General features: G+C 25.8%; 1 protein-coding gene across 5 annotated transcripts in view; it reads right to left on the bottom strand.

The window, feature by feature from the left end:
- Window positions 1–2,083: 2,083 nt before the first annotated feature.
- The window catches only part of side-VIII (sidestep VIII), a 431,976-nt gene continuing 420,464 nt past the window's right edge, over window positions 2,084–13,595 (bottom strand). For 3 of the 5 annotated variants that reach the window (XM_075310736.1, XM_075310738.1, XM_075310737.1), the window contains 3 exons: window positions 12,364–12,495; window positions 7,553–8,179; window positions 2,084–3,167 (listed from right to left, as the gene is read on the bottom strand). In XM_075310736.1, coding sequence (XP_075166851.1) covers window positions 3,057–3,167; window positions 7,553–8,179; window positions 12,364–12,495 — 870 coding nt within the window. In that variant the 3' untranslated portion in view covers window positions 2,084–3,056. Of the gene's footprint in view, window positions 3,168–7,552; window positions 8,180–12,122; window positions 12,285–12,363; window positions 12,496–13,595 lie in introns of those variants that run through there. The other 2 variants (XM_075310739.1, XM_075310740.1) reach the window with 2 other exon arrangements.

Below are 13,595 nucleotides of genomic sequence, written 5' to 3'. Positions count from 1 at the left end.
TTGGATTAAAACTACGTATTCTAGAAGCCCAAGAAATAAAATCGGGAGATCGGTCTATAGGGGGCTATATCAAAACATGGACCGTTACTCACCATTTTCGGCATACCTCTTTATGGTCCTAGAATATCTCTAGATTTCAAAATTCAGGCAAATTGGATAAAAACTACGGATTCTAGAAGCCCAAGAAGTAAAATCGGGAGATCGGTCTATATGGAGGCTATATCAAAATATGGACCTATACTCACCATTTTCGACACACGTCTTTATGGTCCTAGAATACCTCTAGATTTCCGATTTGAGGCAAATCGGACAGAAACTACGGATTCTAGAAACCCAATAAATAAAATCGGGAGATCGGTTTATATGGGGGCTATATCAAAACATGGACCGATAATCACCATTTTCGGCACATCTCTTTATTTTCGTAGAATATCTCTAGATTTCAAATTTCAGACAAATTGGATAAAAACTACGGATTCTAGAAGCCCAAGAAGCAAAATCGGGAGATCGGTCTATATGGAGGCTATATCAAAACATGGACCGGTATTCACCATTTTCGACACACGTCTTTATGCTAATCACCATTTTCGGTACACGTCTTTTGGGTCCTAGAGTGCCTCTAGATTTCCATTTTCAGGCAAATTGGATAAAAACTACGGATTCCCAGAAGCCCAAGAATAAAATCGGGAGATCGGTCTATATGGGGGCTATACCAAAACATGGACCGATAATCACAATTTTCGGCACATCTCTTTATTTTCGTAGAATACCTCTAGATTTCCAATGTCAAGCAAATTGGGTAAAAACTGCTGGATTCCACAAGCCCAAGAAGTAAAATCGGGAGATCGGTTTATATGGGGGATATATCAAAACATGGACCGGTATTCACTATTTTCGACACACGTCTTTATGGTCCTAGAATACCTCTAGATTTTAAATTTCAGACAAATTGGATAAAAACTACGAATTCTAGAAGTCCAAGAAGTAAAATCGGGAGATCGGTCTATATGGGGCCTATATCAAAACATGAACCGATACTCACAATTTTCGGCACACCTCTTTAAGGTCCTAGAATACCTCTAGATTTCCGATTTGAGGCAAATTGGGTAAAAATTACGGATTCTAGAAGACCAAGGAGTAAAATCGGGAGATCGGTCTATATGGTGGCTATATCAAAACATGGACCACTAATCACCATTTTCGGTACACGGCTTTTGGGTCCTAGAGTGCCTCTAGATTTCCAGTTTCAGGCAAATTGGATAAAAACTACTGATTCTAGAAGCCCAAGAAGTAAAATCGGGAGATCGGTCTATATGGGGGCTATATCAAAACATGGACCGATACTCACCATTTTCGGCACATCTCTTTATGGTCCTAGAGTACCTCTAGATTTCCGATTTGAGGCAAATCGGATAGTAAAAACAGTTTCTAGATGCCCAAGAAACAAAATCGGGAGATCGGTCTATATGGGGGCTATACCAAAACATGGACCGATGGGCACCATTTTCGGCACACCTTTTTATGGTCCTCTAGATTTTTAATTTCAGGCAAATTGGATAAAAGCTGCGGATTTTATAAGCCCAAGACCCCAAATCGGGAGGTCGGATTATATGGGGATATCAAAACTTGGACCGATATAGCCAATCTTCGAACTTGACCTGCCTGCAAACAAAAGACAAATCTGTGCCAAATTTCAGGATGCTGTAGCGTGATTACAATAGACAGACAGACGGTCAGACGCACATGCTTGTATCGTCTTACAATTTCTCTCTGATCAAGAATATATGTATATACTTTATATAGTTGGAAATCGATATTTCGATGTGTTACACACGGAATGACAAACTTATTATACCCCCATCACCTATGGTGGCGGGTATAAAAATTAAAAATGCTCCCATATTCCCTGGTTAAAATGTTCTCCCATTAAAATAATATTTCCTTTAGGCTAACATCATCCCTGTTTATATGAACAACAATGAGATTTAAATTTATAGACGATAAAATAAAAAATTATCATCACATTATATTTTACTTACCTTCATTTGTTCTATGCAAAAAAAAAAAAAGAAAAACTCTTAAATCATTTTGTATATTTTTTAACAATTTCAATTAAATTTATTAAAATAAAAATTACAATTAATTACAATAGATTTACATAGATTTTTTTTTATTTATTATTTTAGTTTTTTTTTGTTTAAGTTTTCTTTAAGTTATCAGTTAAATATTTATACAACAGATGGATTTTGTAGATCCATCGAAAGGGGAATAGATAGTTAGTTTGATGTCTCGGACTTAAATTGTAAAGGGATTTTGGGTTTATGGTTTAATTTATTTTTTTTTAATTTATTTTATATTTACCTTAACAATTTCTTATAGCCTTAACTACAGTTTTGAGTGTTTTTTTTTTCATTTTTTTTTTAATATTAAATGCCTTTTAGTTAAATATTTTAGTAGGTTTTTTTTGTTGTTTAGATTTTTATTTAGTTTATTTTTTTAGGGAATTATTTTTTTTTCATTCTATTTTTTCTTTCATTCTTGCAAAAGGCAGTTAATTGTGTATTTCTTTCTATCTGATTTTTCTGGATTTTTCTATTCTGAAAGGTCTACATTTTTTTTAATTATGGCAGGGACTTTTTCTTTTATACTTTCAAAAATTCTTTTAAGACCTTCAGACCAATTTTTTTGTGTTTCTCCTTTTACATTTTTTCCTTCTTTATTTTGTTATTTAAAAAAAAATGTTTCATTTTATAATAATACTGCTCAACCTTAATTTTGTTTGTATGAATTTGGACTCTTTTTTCTATTATTTCTGTTTATGGGGAGGGGCCTTCTTTCTCTATATATATGTAAATATCCCTTTTCCTATTATGAGGTTCAGTTTTAAATTGAATTTTGTTTACAAAAAAAAATTCTTTTCTCTTGTCTTTGATTGAATTATTAAATAATTTTATTTTATGATTTTGAGGTTCATTGTCTTGTCCATTTTTTTTCTATATGAAATTATTGTTAGATTTTTTGTTTTGGTATAGGGTAGTCTCTTCACTCATCTATCGTCAGAAACGTGTGCCATTGCTACGATCTTGGGTCAAAATAATACTCTCTCCATTTAATTGGTGATGGACAATTTCTTCGGGTACAGTTTTTAGTAGACCAGAATTCGAAGACTGGAACAAAATAAGAAAAATGGGAAAATAAGACAAAGATTAAATATTAATTATAATAATTTTTTAAATAAAATTTGTAATATATATATTAAATATTTATTTTAAATAAACAAAATGTATTTATTTGTGCCTTTTTTGGTCAAACCTTTATGGGAAGAATTTTGGTAAAATCAAGATTCCACACAGTGTAAAGCCCAAAGAATAGCGAAATCCCAAAGATGAAATTTTAAAAATTTGTCAAAAGCCTTATGGAGGGGCTGAAAAACCAAACAAATGAGGTTTTGATGTTTTTGTCCTAGTATGGAATTGGATTTCGATAATGCTTAAAATTCCTCAATGTGCCACATAATGTTTGGCATTACTTTTGGATAAGTTTACAAGGCCTAAATGCTTTTTTCAGCATACCCTCGAAATTCCTATCAATGACAGGGAAGTAACTTCTCTCATATTACTAGAAATGCTACGATTATAGTTTTGTATTAATGGCCTTAGCCCCCCCCCCCCCCAAATTATTATGGGGAATAGAAAAAAAATCCTCTAGAAATACAATTTTGACAAAATTTTTGTATAAATAAAATTTTGACAATATTTTTATATAAAAAAAATTTTGACAAAACTTTGTATAGAAAAACAATTTTGACAATTTTTTGACAAAAAAAAAAAAAAAACTTTTTCTATAGAAATGCAATTTTGACAAAATTTTCAATAGAAATAAAATTTTGACTCAATTTACTATAGAAATGAAAATTTTGACAAAATTTTCTATAGAAATGAAATTTTGTTAAATTTTTTATAGGATTTAAAATTTTGATAAAATTTTTCATCGAAATAATAAATACGACAAAAATTTCTATACAAATAAAATTTTGGCAAAATTTTCAGTAGAAATTAAATTTTGACAAAATTTTCTTTAGAAATAAAATTTTGACAAAATTTTCTGTAGAAAAAAATGTTGACAAAACTTTCTATAGAAATAAAAAATTCACAACATTTTCCACAGAAACTAAAATGTTGACAAAATTTTCTATACAAAAAAAATTAAAAAAATTTATATTAACATAAAATGTTGACAAAATTTTCTATATAGATAGTATCTTAACAAAATATAGATAAAATTTTTACGGAATTTTCTATAGAAATAAACTTTTAACAACATTTTCCATAGAAACTAAAATTTTCTATAAAAATATTACAAAATTTTATGTATAGACCAAATTTTGACACAATTTTCTATATAGATAATATTTTGACAAAATATAGATAAAATTTTGACAGAATTTTCTGAAGAAATAAAATTTGGACAAAATTTTCCATAGAAACTAAATTTTTGATAAATGACAATATTTTTTGTAAGATACAATTTTGACAAAATTTTCTATAGAAATAAAATCTTGCAAACATTTTCTATAGAAATTTGACAAACTTTTCCATAGAAACTAAAATTTTAACAAAATTTTCCATAGAAACTAAAATTTTGAAAAATGACAATATTTTTTATAAGATAAATTTTTGACAAAATTTTCTATAGAAATAAAATATTGCAAACATTCTCTATAGAAATGCAATTTTGACAAAATTTTCAACAGAAATAAAATTTTGCCTAAATGCTTTTTTCAGCATAACCTCGAAATTCCTATCAATGACAGGGAAGTAACTTCTCTCATATTACTAGAAATGCTACGATTATAGTTTTGTATTAATGGCCTTAGCCCCCCCCCCCCCAAATTATTATGGGGAATAGAAAAAAAATCCTCTAGAAATACAATTTTGACAAAATTTTTGTATAAATAAAATTTTGACAATATTTTTATATAAAAAAAATTTTGACAAAACTTTGTATAGAAAAACAATTTTGACAATTTTTTGACAAAAAAAAAAAAAAACTTTTTCTATAGAAATGCAATTTTGACAAAATTTTCAATAGAAATAAAATTTTGACTCAATTTACTATAGAAATGAAAATTTTGACAAAATTTTCTATAGAAATGAAATTTTGTTAAATTTTTTATAGGATTTAAAATTTTGATAAAATTTTTCATCGAAATAATAAATACGACAAAAATTTCTATACAAATAAAATTTTGGCAAAATTTTCAATAGAAATTAAATTTTGACAAAATTTTCTTTAGAAATAAAATTTTGACAAAATTTTCTGTAGAAAAAAATGTTGACAAAACTTTCTATAGAAATAAAAATTTCACAAAATTTTCCACAGAAACTAAAATGTTGACAAAATTTTCTATACAAAAAAAAAATTAAAAAATTTTATATTAACATAAAATGTTGACAAAATTTTCTATATAGATAGTATCTTGACAAAATATAGATAACATTTTGACGGAATTTTCTATAGAAATAAAATTTTAACAACATTTTCCATAGAAACTAAAATTGTCTATAAAAATATTACAAAATTTTATATATAGACCAAATTTTGACACAATTTTCTTTATAGATAATATTTTGACAAAATATGGATAAAATTTTGACAGAATTTTCTGTAGAAATAAAATTTGGACAAAATTTTCCATAGAAACTAAATTTTTGATAAATGACAACATTTTTTGTAAGATACGATTTTGACAAAATTTTCTATAGAAATAAAATCTTGCAAACATTTTCTATAGAAATGAAATTTTGACAAAATTTTCAATAGAAATAAAATTTTGACTCAATTTACTAAAGAAAAGAATTTTTTGACAAAATTCTCTATAGAAATAAAATTTTGTTAAAATTTTTATAGCATTTAAAATTTTGATAAAATTTTTTATCGAAATAACAAAAATGACAAAAATTTCTATAAAAATAAAATTTTGACAAAAATTTTAATAGAAAATAAATTTTCACAAAATTTTCTTTAGAAATAAAATTTTAACAAAATTTTATATATAGACAAAATTTTCTGAAGAAATAAAATGTTGACAAAATTTTCTATAGAAATAAAAATTTGACAAAATTTTCCACAGAAACTAAAATGTTGACAAAATTTTCTATACAAAAAAATACAAAATTTTATATGTAGATCAAATTGTGACAAAATTTTCTATATAGATAATATTTTGACAAAATTTTCCATAGAAACTAAAATTTTGAAAAATGACAATATTTTTTATAAGATAAATTTTTGACAAAATTTTCTATAGAAATAAAATATTGCAAACATTCTCTATAGAAATGCAATTTTGACAAAAATTTCAATAGAAATAAAATTTTGACTCAATTTACTATAGAAAAGAAAATTTTGACAAAACTTTCTATAAAAATGAAATTTTGTCAAATTTTTTATAGGATTTAAAATTTTGATAAAATTTTCTATCGAAATAACAAAAGTGACAAAAAAAAATCTATAAAAATAAAATTTTGTCAAAATTTTCAACAGAAATTAAATTTTGACAAAATTTTCTATAGAAATAAAATGTTAACAAAATTTACTAAAGACATAAAGTTTTGACGACATTTTCTATAGAAAAAAAAATTTGACAAAATTTTCTATAGAAGTAAAATTTTGACAAAATTTTCTATAGAAGTAAAATTTTGACAAAGACATAAATTTTTGACAAAATTTTCTATAGAAATAAAATTTTGACAAGAAATAAAACCTTGACAATATTTGCTATAGAAATAAAATGTTGACAGAATTTTCTAGAGAAATAAAATTTTGACAAAATTGTCTATACCAACTAAAATTTTGACAAAATTTTCCCAAAAATAATTATATGAAGTCAATTTTAAAATAAAATAATAAGACTTAATATTTTTTTCATAATAACCACAATACGAGTAATTTGATCAAACTCTGTAAAATAATATTTTTTTATTTGGTAGTTGTTTTGGTAAAATTTTCTTAAAATTTTGGTTGATTATTTGTGGTTTAAGTGATAACCTTGTCGATGATGCATGACTTGGTTGATCAGCATTTTTGTTCTTCGGAGGAAGCCAAAAATTGGGTCGGTTCACTAATTGATTCACAAGGCGAGGACTCTTTTGTAGTAACCAGCAATGGACTAATCTTCGATCAATCAATCTGTTACAAATTTTCCGGATTGAATGCTCAAATATTGGAAAAACTCCTGCTCTACCAATACTGTATTTTTCTATTGTTCATACATTTGCAGACAATTCTATTATTAACCTCCACTGTTTTTTTTTAAGATTTCATAGAGTACTAGTTGTCATTTCATGGAAATATTTTAAGCATAGAGTCCTTCTCACATTGGATCCTCGGATTCTTTTTATGGCTTAATCAACATAGGGAACCTTTGATTAGCAAACCCATTTGTTAAAAATAAAATATCAATATAAAATACGTTTATTGTAATTTTTATTTTTTCTTAATTTTGTTACTAAATACCAATAGATAGAGATTAAAAATTATGCATATTTACCGCATCGTTAGTAAAGACACCTGCAGTTGCCATACTGTTGACACCCACTATACTGCCATTTCCCTGTAAATGCAAAATGCCAGCTACAACATTCGATGGCCCTTGTGAAGTGCCCGATGATGACAATGCCGACGATGTACATGTCAGTCCTGTGGATGTAGCAGCAGCCGCTGAAGCTGCTGCTGCTGCGGCGGCCGATGATGATTGCGCCAAAGGCGATTGTGGTCTCTTTTGGGACGCACAGATGATGGATTGTTGCTGGGTATTGTGATGTGAAACTGGCGGCATGTGAATGGGCATCATGCCACCACTAGTCTGCAACAGGCCGCCGCCGCCTCCGCTACCACTACCACCGCCAACATTGCAAATACTACCTAGGCCATTGTTGGCATGACTATTTGCAACTGCCGCTGCCACAGCTGCAGCAGAATGTTGCGACATGGCTGAATGATGAGATTGTGTGAGTGAGGGTGGTTGCTGTGCGGCTGAAACGATTTTATGTGCATATATGGAATGGGGTGTGGTAAAGGTGGCCAATTGTGATGGATGTGACATTGTGACACCGGTAATGGTATTCGTGGCAAACATGGGACTCGTCGAATACATGGGATGATGGGCGAGATCAATCTGTAATAAAAAAACGTATATACCATATATACAACATAGATACACATACATATAAATGGTCATATATACACACACATATGAGTGAAATGTAACATACTTTTTTATACATAGTTATATACTTATACATGAGTATGATACACACATAAGGTTTGAGAGACAGTTTTATATACAAAATAGAAGATTTATGGTCGATTGGTTAGTTGGTTTTAGCTTTCGTTTTAGTTTTTTTTTTTGCTCATTTTATTCTTTTGTCACTCCAGGTTATGAAAGGCCATGACAAGTATGGATGGATGTGAAAATTTATCAATGATATACGAATAAAACAAAAAATTGCAAAAAAATGATGTTTAAATGTAAACATAGTTACAGAACTCATCTGGAAACTAAGGCAAAGAGATTGGTTTCCCGTAAAAACCCAAAATTTTATTTCAATAGAAAATTTTTGTCAAAATTTTATTTCTATAGAAAAATTTTATCAACATTTTTTTTCTATAGAAAATTTTGTCAAAATTTTATTTCTATAGACTATTTTGTCAAAATTTTATTTCCATAGACAATTTTGTCAAAATTTTATTTCTATAGAAAATTTTGTCAAAATTTTATTTCTATAGAAAATTTTGTCAAATTTTTCTTTCTATAGAAAATTTTGTCAAATATTTCTGTCTATAGAAAATTTTGTCAAAATGTTATTTCTATAGAAAATTGTGTCACCATTTTATTTCCATAGACAATTTTGTCAAAATTTTATTTCTATAGAAAAATTTGTCAAAAATTTATTACCATAGAAAATTTTTGTCGAAATTTTTTTTGCCAAAATTTTATTTCTATAGAAAATTTGCGTAAAAATTTTGTCAAAATTTTGTTTCAATAGAAAATTTTTGTCGAAATTTTATTTCTATAGAAAATTTTGTCAAAATTTTATTTCTATAGACAATTTTGTCAAAATTTTATTTCTATAGAAAAATTTGTCAAAAATTTATTACTATAGAAAATTTTGTCAAAATTTTATTACTATAGAAAATTTTGTCAAAATTTTATTTCTTTGGAAAATTTTTGTCGAAATTTTATCTCAATAGCAAATCTTTTCAAAATTTTATTACTATAAAAAATTTTGTCAAAATTTTTTTTCTTTGGAAAATTTTTGTCGAAATTTTATTTTGTCAAAAATTTTATTTTGTCAAAAATTTTATTTCTATAGAAAATTTGCGTAAAAATTTTATTTCTATAAAAAATTTTGTCAAAATTTTATTTCTATAGAAAATTTTGTCAAAATTTTATTTCTATCGAATATTTTGTCAAAATTTTATTTCTATAGAACATTTTGTCAAAATTTTATTTCTATAGAAATTTTTTTCAAAATTTTATTTCTATTGAAAATTTTGTCAAAATTTTATTTCTATAGAACATTTTTTTTTTAATTTTATTTCTATAGAAAATTTTGTCAAAACTTTATTTCAATAGCAAATCTTTTCAAAATTTTATTTCTATGGAAAAATTTGCCAAAATTTTGTTTCTATAAAAAATTTTGTCAAGATTCTATTTCTATAGAAAATTTTGTCAAAATTTTGTTTCGAGAGAAAAATTTTGTCAAAACTTTATTTCTATAGAAAAATTTTGTCAACATTTTATTTCTATTGGAAATTTTGTCAAAATTTTATTTCCATAGAAAATTTTATTTCTATAGAAAGTTTGCGTCAAAATTTGATTTCTATAGAAAAATTTTGTCAAAATTTGAATTCTATAGAAATTTTTGTCACAATTTTATTTCTATAGAAAATTTTGTCAATATTTTATTTCTATAGAAAATTTTGTCAAAATTTTATTTCGATAAAAAATTTGTCAACATTTTATTTCTATAGAACATTTTGTCAAAATTTTATTTCTATAGAAAGAGATGTGTAAAATTTGGTATGTATCGGTCCACGTTTTATTATTGGCCCCCTGTTTGGATATAGTACCCATATAGACCGATTTCCCGATATGAATTCTTGAAGGCGATTTTCACTCGATTGATTTGAAATCTATATTCCAAAAGTATTTACTTTAAAAGTAAATAACTGTGTCAAATTTGGAATATATCGGTCCATGTTTTGATATAGCTTCTATATCGACCAATCTCCCTACTCGAATTTTTGAGGGCATGGAAGCATCAAATTAAGAGCAAATTTTACCAAAAATTACCAAACAAAAAACAATTTCAAAATTTTATTTCAATAGAAAATCTTTTCAAAATTTTATTTCTATGGAAAATGTTGTCAAACTTTTCTATAGAAAATGTTGTCAAAATTATATTTCTATAGAAAATTTTGTCAAAATTTTATTCCTATGGAAAATTTTGTCAAGATTTTATTTCTATAGAAAATGTTGCCAAAATTTTATTTCTATAGAAAATTTGCGTCACAATTTTATTTCTATAGAAAATTTTGTCAAAATTTTATTTCTATGGAATATTTTGTTTCTATAGAAAATTTTTTCAAAAGTTTATTTCTATAGAAAATTTTGTCAACATTTTATTTCTATGGAAAATTTTATCAAAATTTTATTTCTATAGAAAATTTTGTCAAGATTTTATTTCTATAGAAAAATTTGTTTCTATAGAAAATTTTGTCAAAATTTTATTTCTATGGAAATTGTTTTCAAAATTTAATTTCCATAGAAAATTTTGTAAAAATTTTATTTCTATAGAAAATTTTCTCACAATTTTATTTCTATAAAAAATTTTGTCAAAATTTTATTTCTATAAAAAATTTTGTTAAAATTTTATTTCTATGGAAAAAATTTTCAAAATATTATTTCTATAGAAAATTTTGTCTCGATTTCATTTCTATAGAAAATTTTGTCAAAATTTTATTTCTATAGAAAATTGTGTCAAATTTTTATTTCTATTGAAAATTTTGTAAAATTTTTATTTCTATAGAAAATTTTGTCAAAATTTTATTTCTATAGAAAATTTTTGTCGAAATTTTGTCAAATTTTATTTCTATGGAAATATTATATCCTCGTTACCATATTATCCTCGTTTTCATAAGATAATATTCATTTTTATATGGGCTTATGATATCATCATTTATACCGCAAATCTTTTTCGTTAAAAATTGTATTCATTTTGTCCATTTGTGTCTTTAACACAAATTCTATTACCGAATGTCTCTTATCAAAATTTTTCTTTTTAAATAAAAAACTCCACATGAACAAATCAAATTTTAAATAAAATTAATAAATGCATATGATTGTGATGGTCATAGTAAATGATGAGTGTAAAATGAAATTTTACTATCATAAAAAATTCAAATATTTTTGTTTTTCTAACGTGGATGTTTCCATGGAAAAACTATGTCATGAAATTGTTTAAAACTAAACAAATAAATAAATAAAAATTAAATAGAATTCTGGTTTACCATATACAAATGTAGTTAAACTAAAGGCTTGGCTACAGGATTTTCTCTTATTCGAACTTTATCCACCCAACAATGCTAACATATGGACATATGAAATTTTTATTTACAGAAAAAATATGTGAAGAAACAAAATCATTTAAAGTTATTTTGGTCACAAAATTCTATACAATCAATAAAAAAAAAACAATAAAATATTTTTGTGTTATTCAATCATAGCATGATTTTATTCAAAAGTGATACATAACTAGGTTTTGAGCAAAATAAAATTGTCATCAACTTAAAAAAAAAACATGGCTTTTTAGACTTGAATTTTTGTTTGTGGGCGATAAATTATATTTTGGCAAATGAAATAAATGCAAATTGGAAGATGCAATAAAAACTATAGATATCAACACAAAATAAATATTTAAAAATTAAATATAAATCTATTTCCAATGTGTTGGGGAAATATGGAATAAAATATTTCCCTGGAACACATATTCAAATAATTTTGTTTTTTTTTTTATGAAAGACTTAAACAAAAGCCATCCTCAATAACTTAATAATTATAGTTAAAAATACAAATTTTATTTAATTTTTTTTAATATAAACTTTTTATAGACTAATTTTACTTATCTAATTTATTTTCTTTTATTTTTAAGCATTTTATTTATTGTTTTGTCTTCATTTTTCTTTCAGAGTAATATTTTATACTTTGGTAGAATATCCTGTTATAAAACATGATCTCTCATTACTTTCTTTGGAACTATCACTTTTCGAATCACTACTATCAATCATTTTCGTTACCTGTGAATAGATATTGGGTTCAGCTCGTTTCAAATCCGTCTGTCTGGGTCTACCCAGAGTGGCACTACAATAGGGTGCCATTCGCTGTTGTCCCGCACTACCAAGACCCATATCACCATGACTTAGATCATTCTGCAATGAGAAAATATGAAAAAAAATCAAATATAACAAATTCCATAGTGATTATTAATGTGGGGGAAAATGTTCATTATAGCACATTAATAAAAAAATAAATAAAAAATTAACTAAAAAATGGCAAAAGGCCAATAGAATCTAGACTATCTCTGAATGAGTTTATGAGTTGATCAGTATACAATATTGGGTTCAGTGAGTATTGATTCCGGTAGCCAAAATAAAAAATCTCGTTGATCTACAATTTGGTTTCCAAAAAAAAAATTTTTTTTTTGATAAATCGACATTTACGAAATTTTTTGTTATAATTTCGATTGTTATTATATTCGAAATTTTATCTATTATCAATTTTTTTTCTCAAACAATGTGCTCCTAATTTTATTTCAAAATATTTTATTGTACAGTAAACAATAACGACATTTTCCTTGTGTCTATTTATTTTTCCTTTTAAATGGAATATAGTCCAGCCACAATGAATATTTATTATTTAATGGTTGGGTATTTGTCATTTAATGCCAAATAAACAAGGTAATACTTTTGCAAAATTTTTATTTTAAGCGGCTTTTATAGCATAGTAGTTATAATTCGTTTATTTATGAGAGTAGCTAGTAGTTTTTCATTTAAATTGCTAATATTTATGGGCAAAAATTGGCAAAATGATATGTATAATTTTCGAAGAAATAAATTTTAGTAACACAACCATTGTATTTGTAGCTTAAATTATTCTAGGATAGAGAAACTTATATGTTTTTTTTTTTTTTTTGTGCAAAAATGTTTTTAAATAATCAAATAAATTTTTTAATACATATATTTTATTAATTTTTCGTAATTAAATATATTTCTCTTTTTTCTAGTTTTAAGTAAATAAATTAATTTTTGTATGCCAATATCTTTTAATTTAACTTTAAATATAAATTTACGGCAAATTGAATATAAATAAACAAGTTAAAAAAAAAAACAAGTATATACCGCCGTAAGTTCGGCCAGGCCGATTCTTATGTACCCTCCATCATGGATTGCGTAGAAACTTCTTCTAAACACTGCCATCCACAATCGAATTACTTAAGTTGCGGTAACGCTTGCCGATGGCAAGTTATCTT

The sequence above is a fragment of the Haematobia irritans genome, chromosome 5, assembly GCF_050003625.1.
Source record: "Haematobia irritans isolate KBUSLIRL chromosome 5, ASM5000362v1, whole genome shotgun sequence".
Classification (NCBI taxonomy): Eukaryota; Metazoa; Arthropoda; class Insecta; order Diptera; family Muscidae; genus Haematobia; species Haematobia irritans.
The sequence above is the reverse complement of the archived record's forward strand: the minus strand, read 5'-3'. Positions and strand labels throughout refer to the sequence as shown.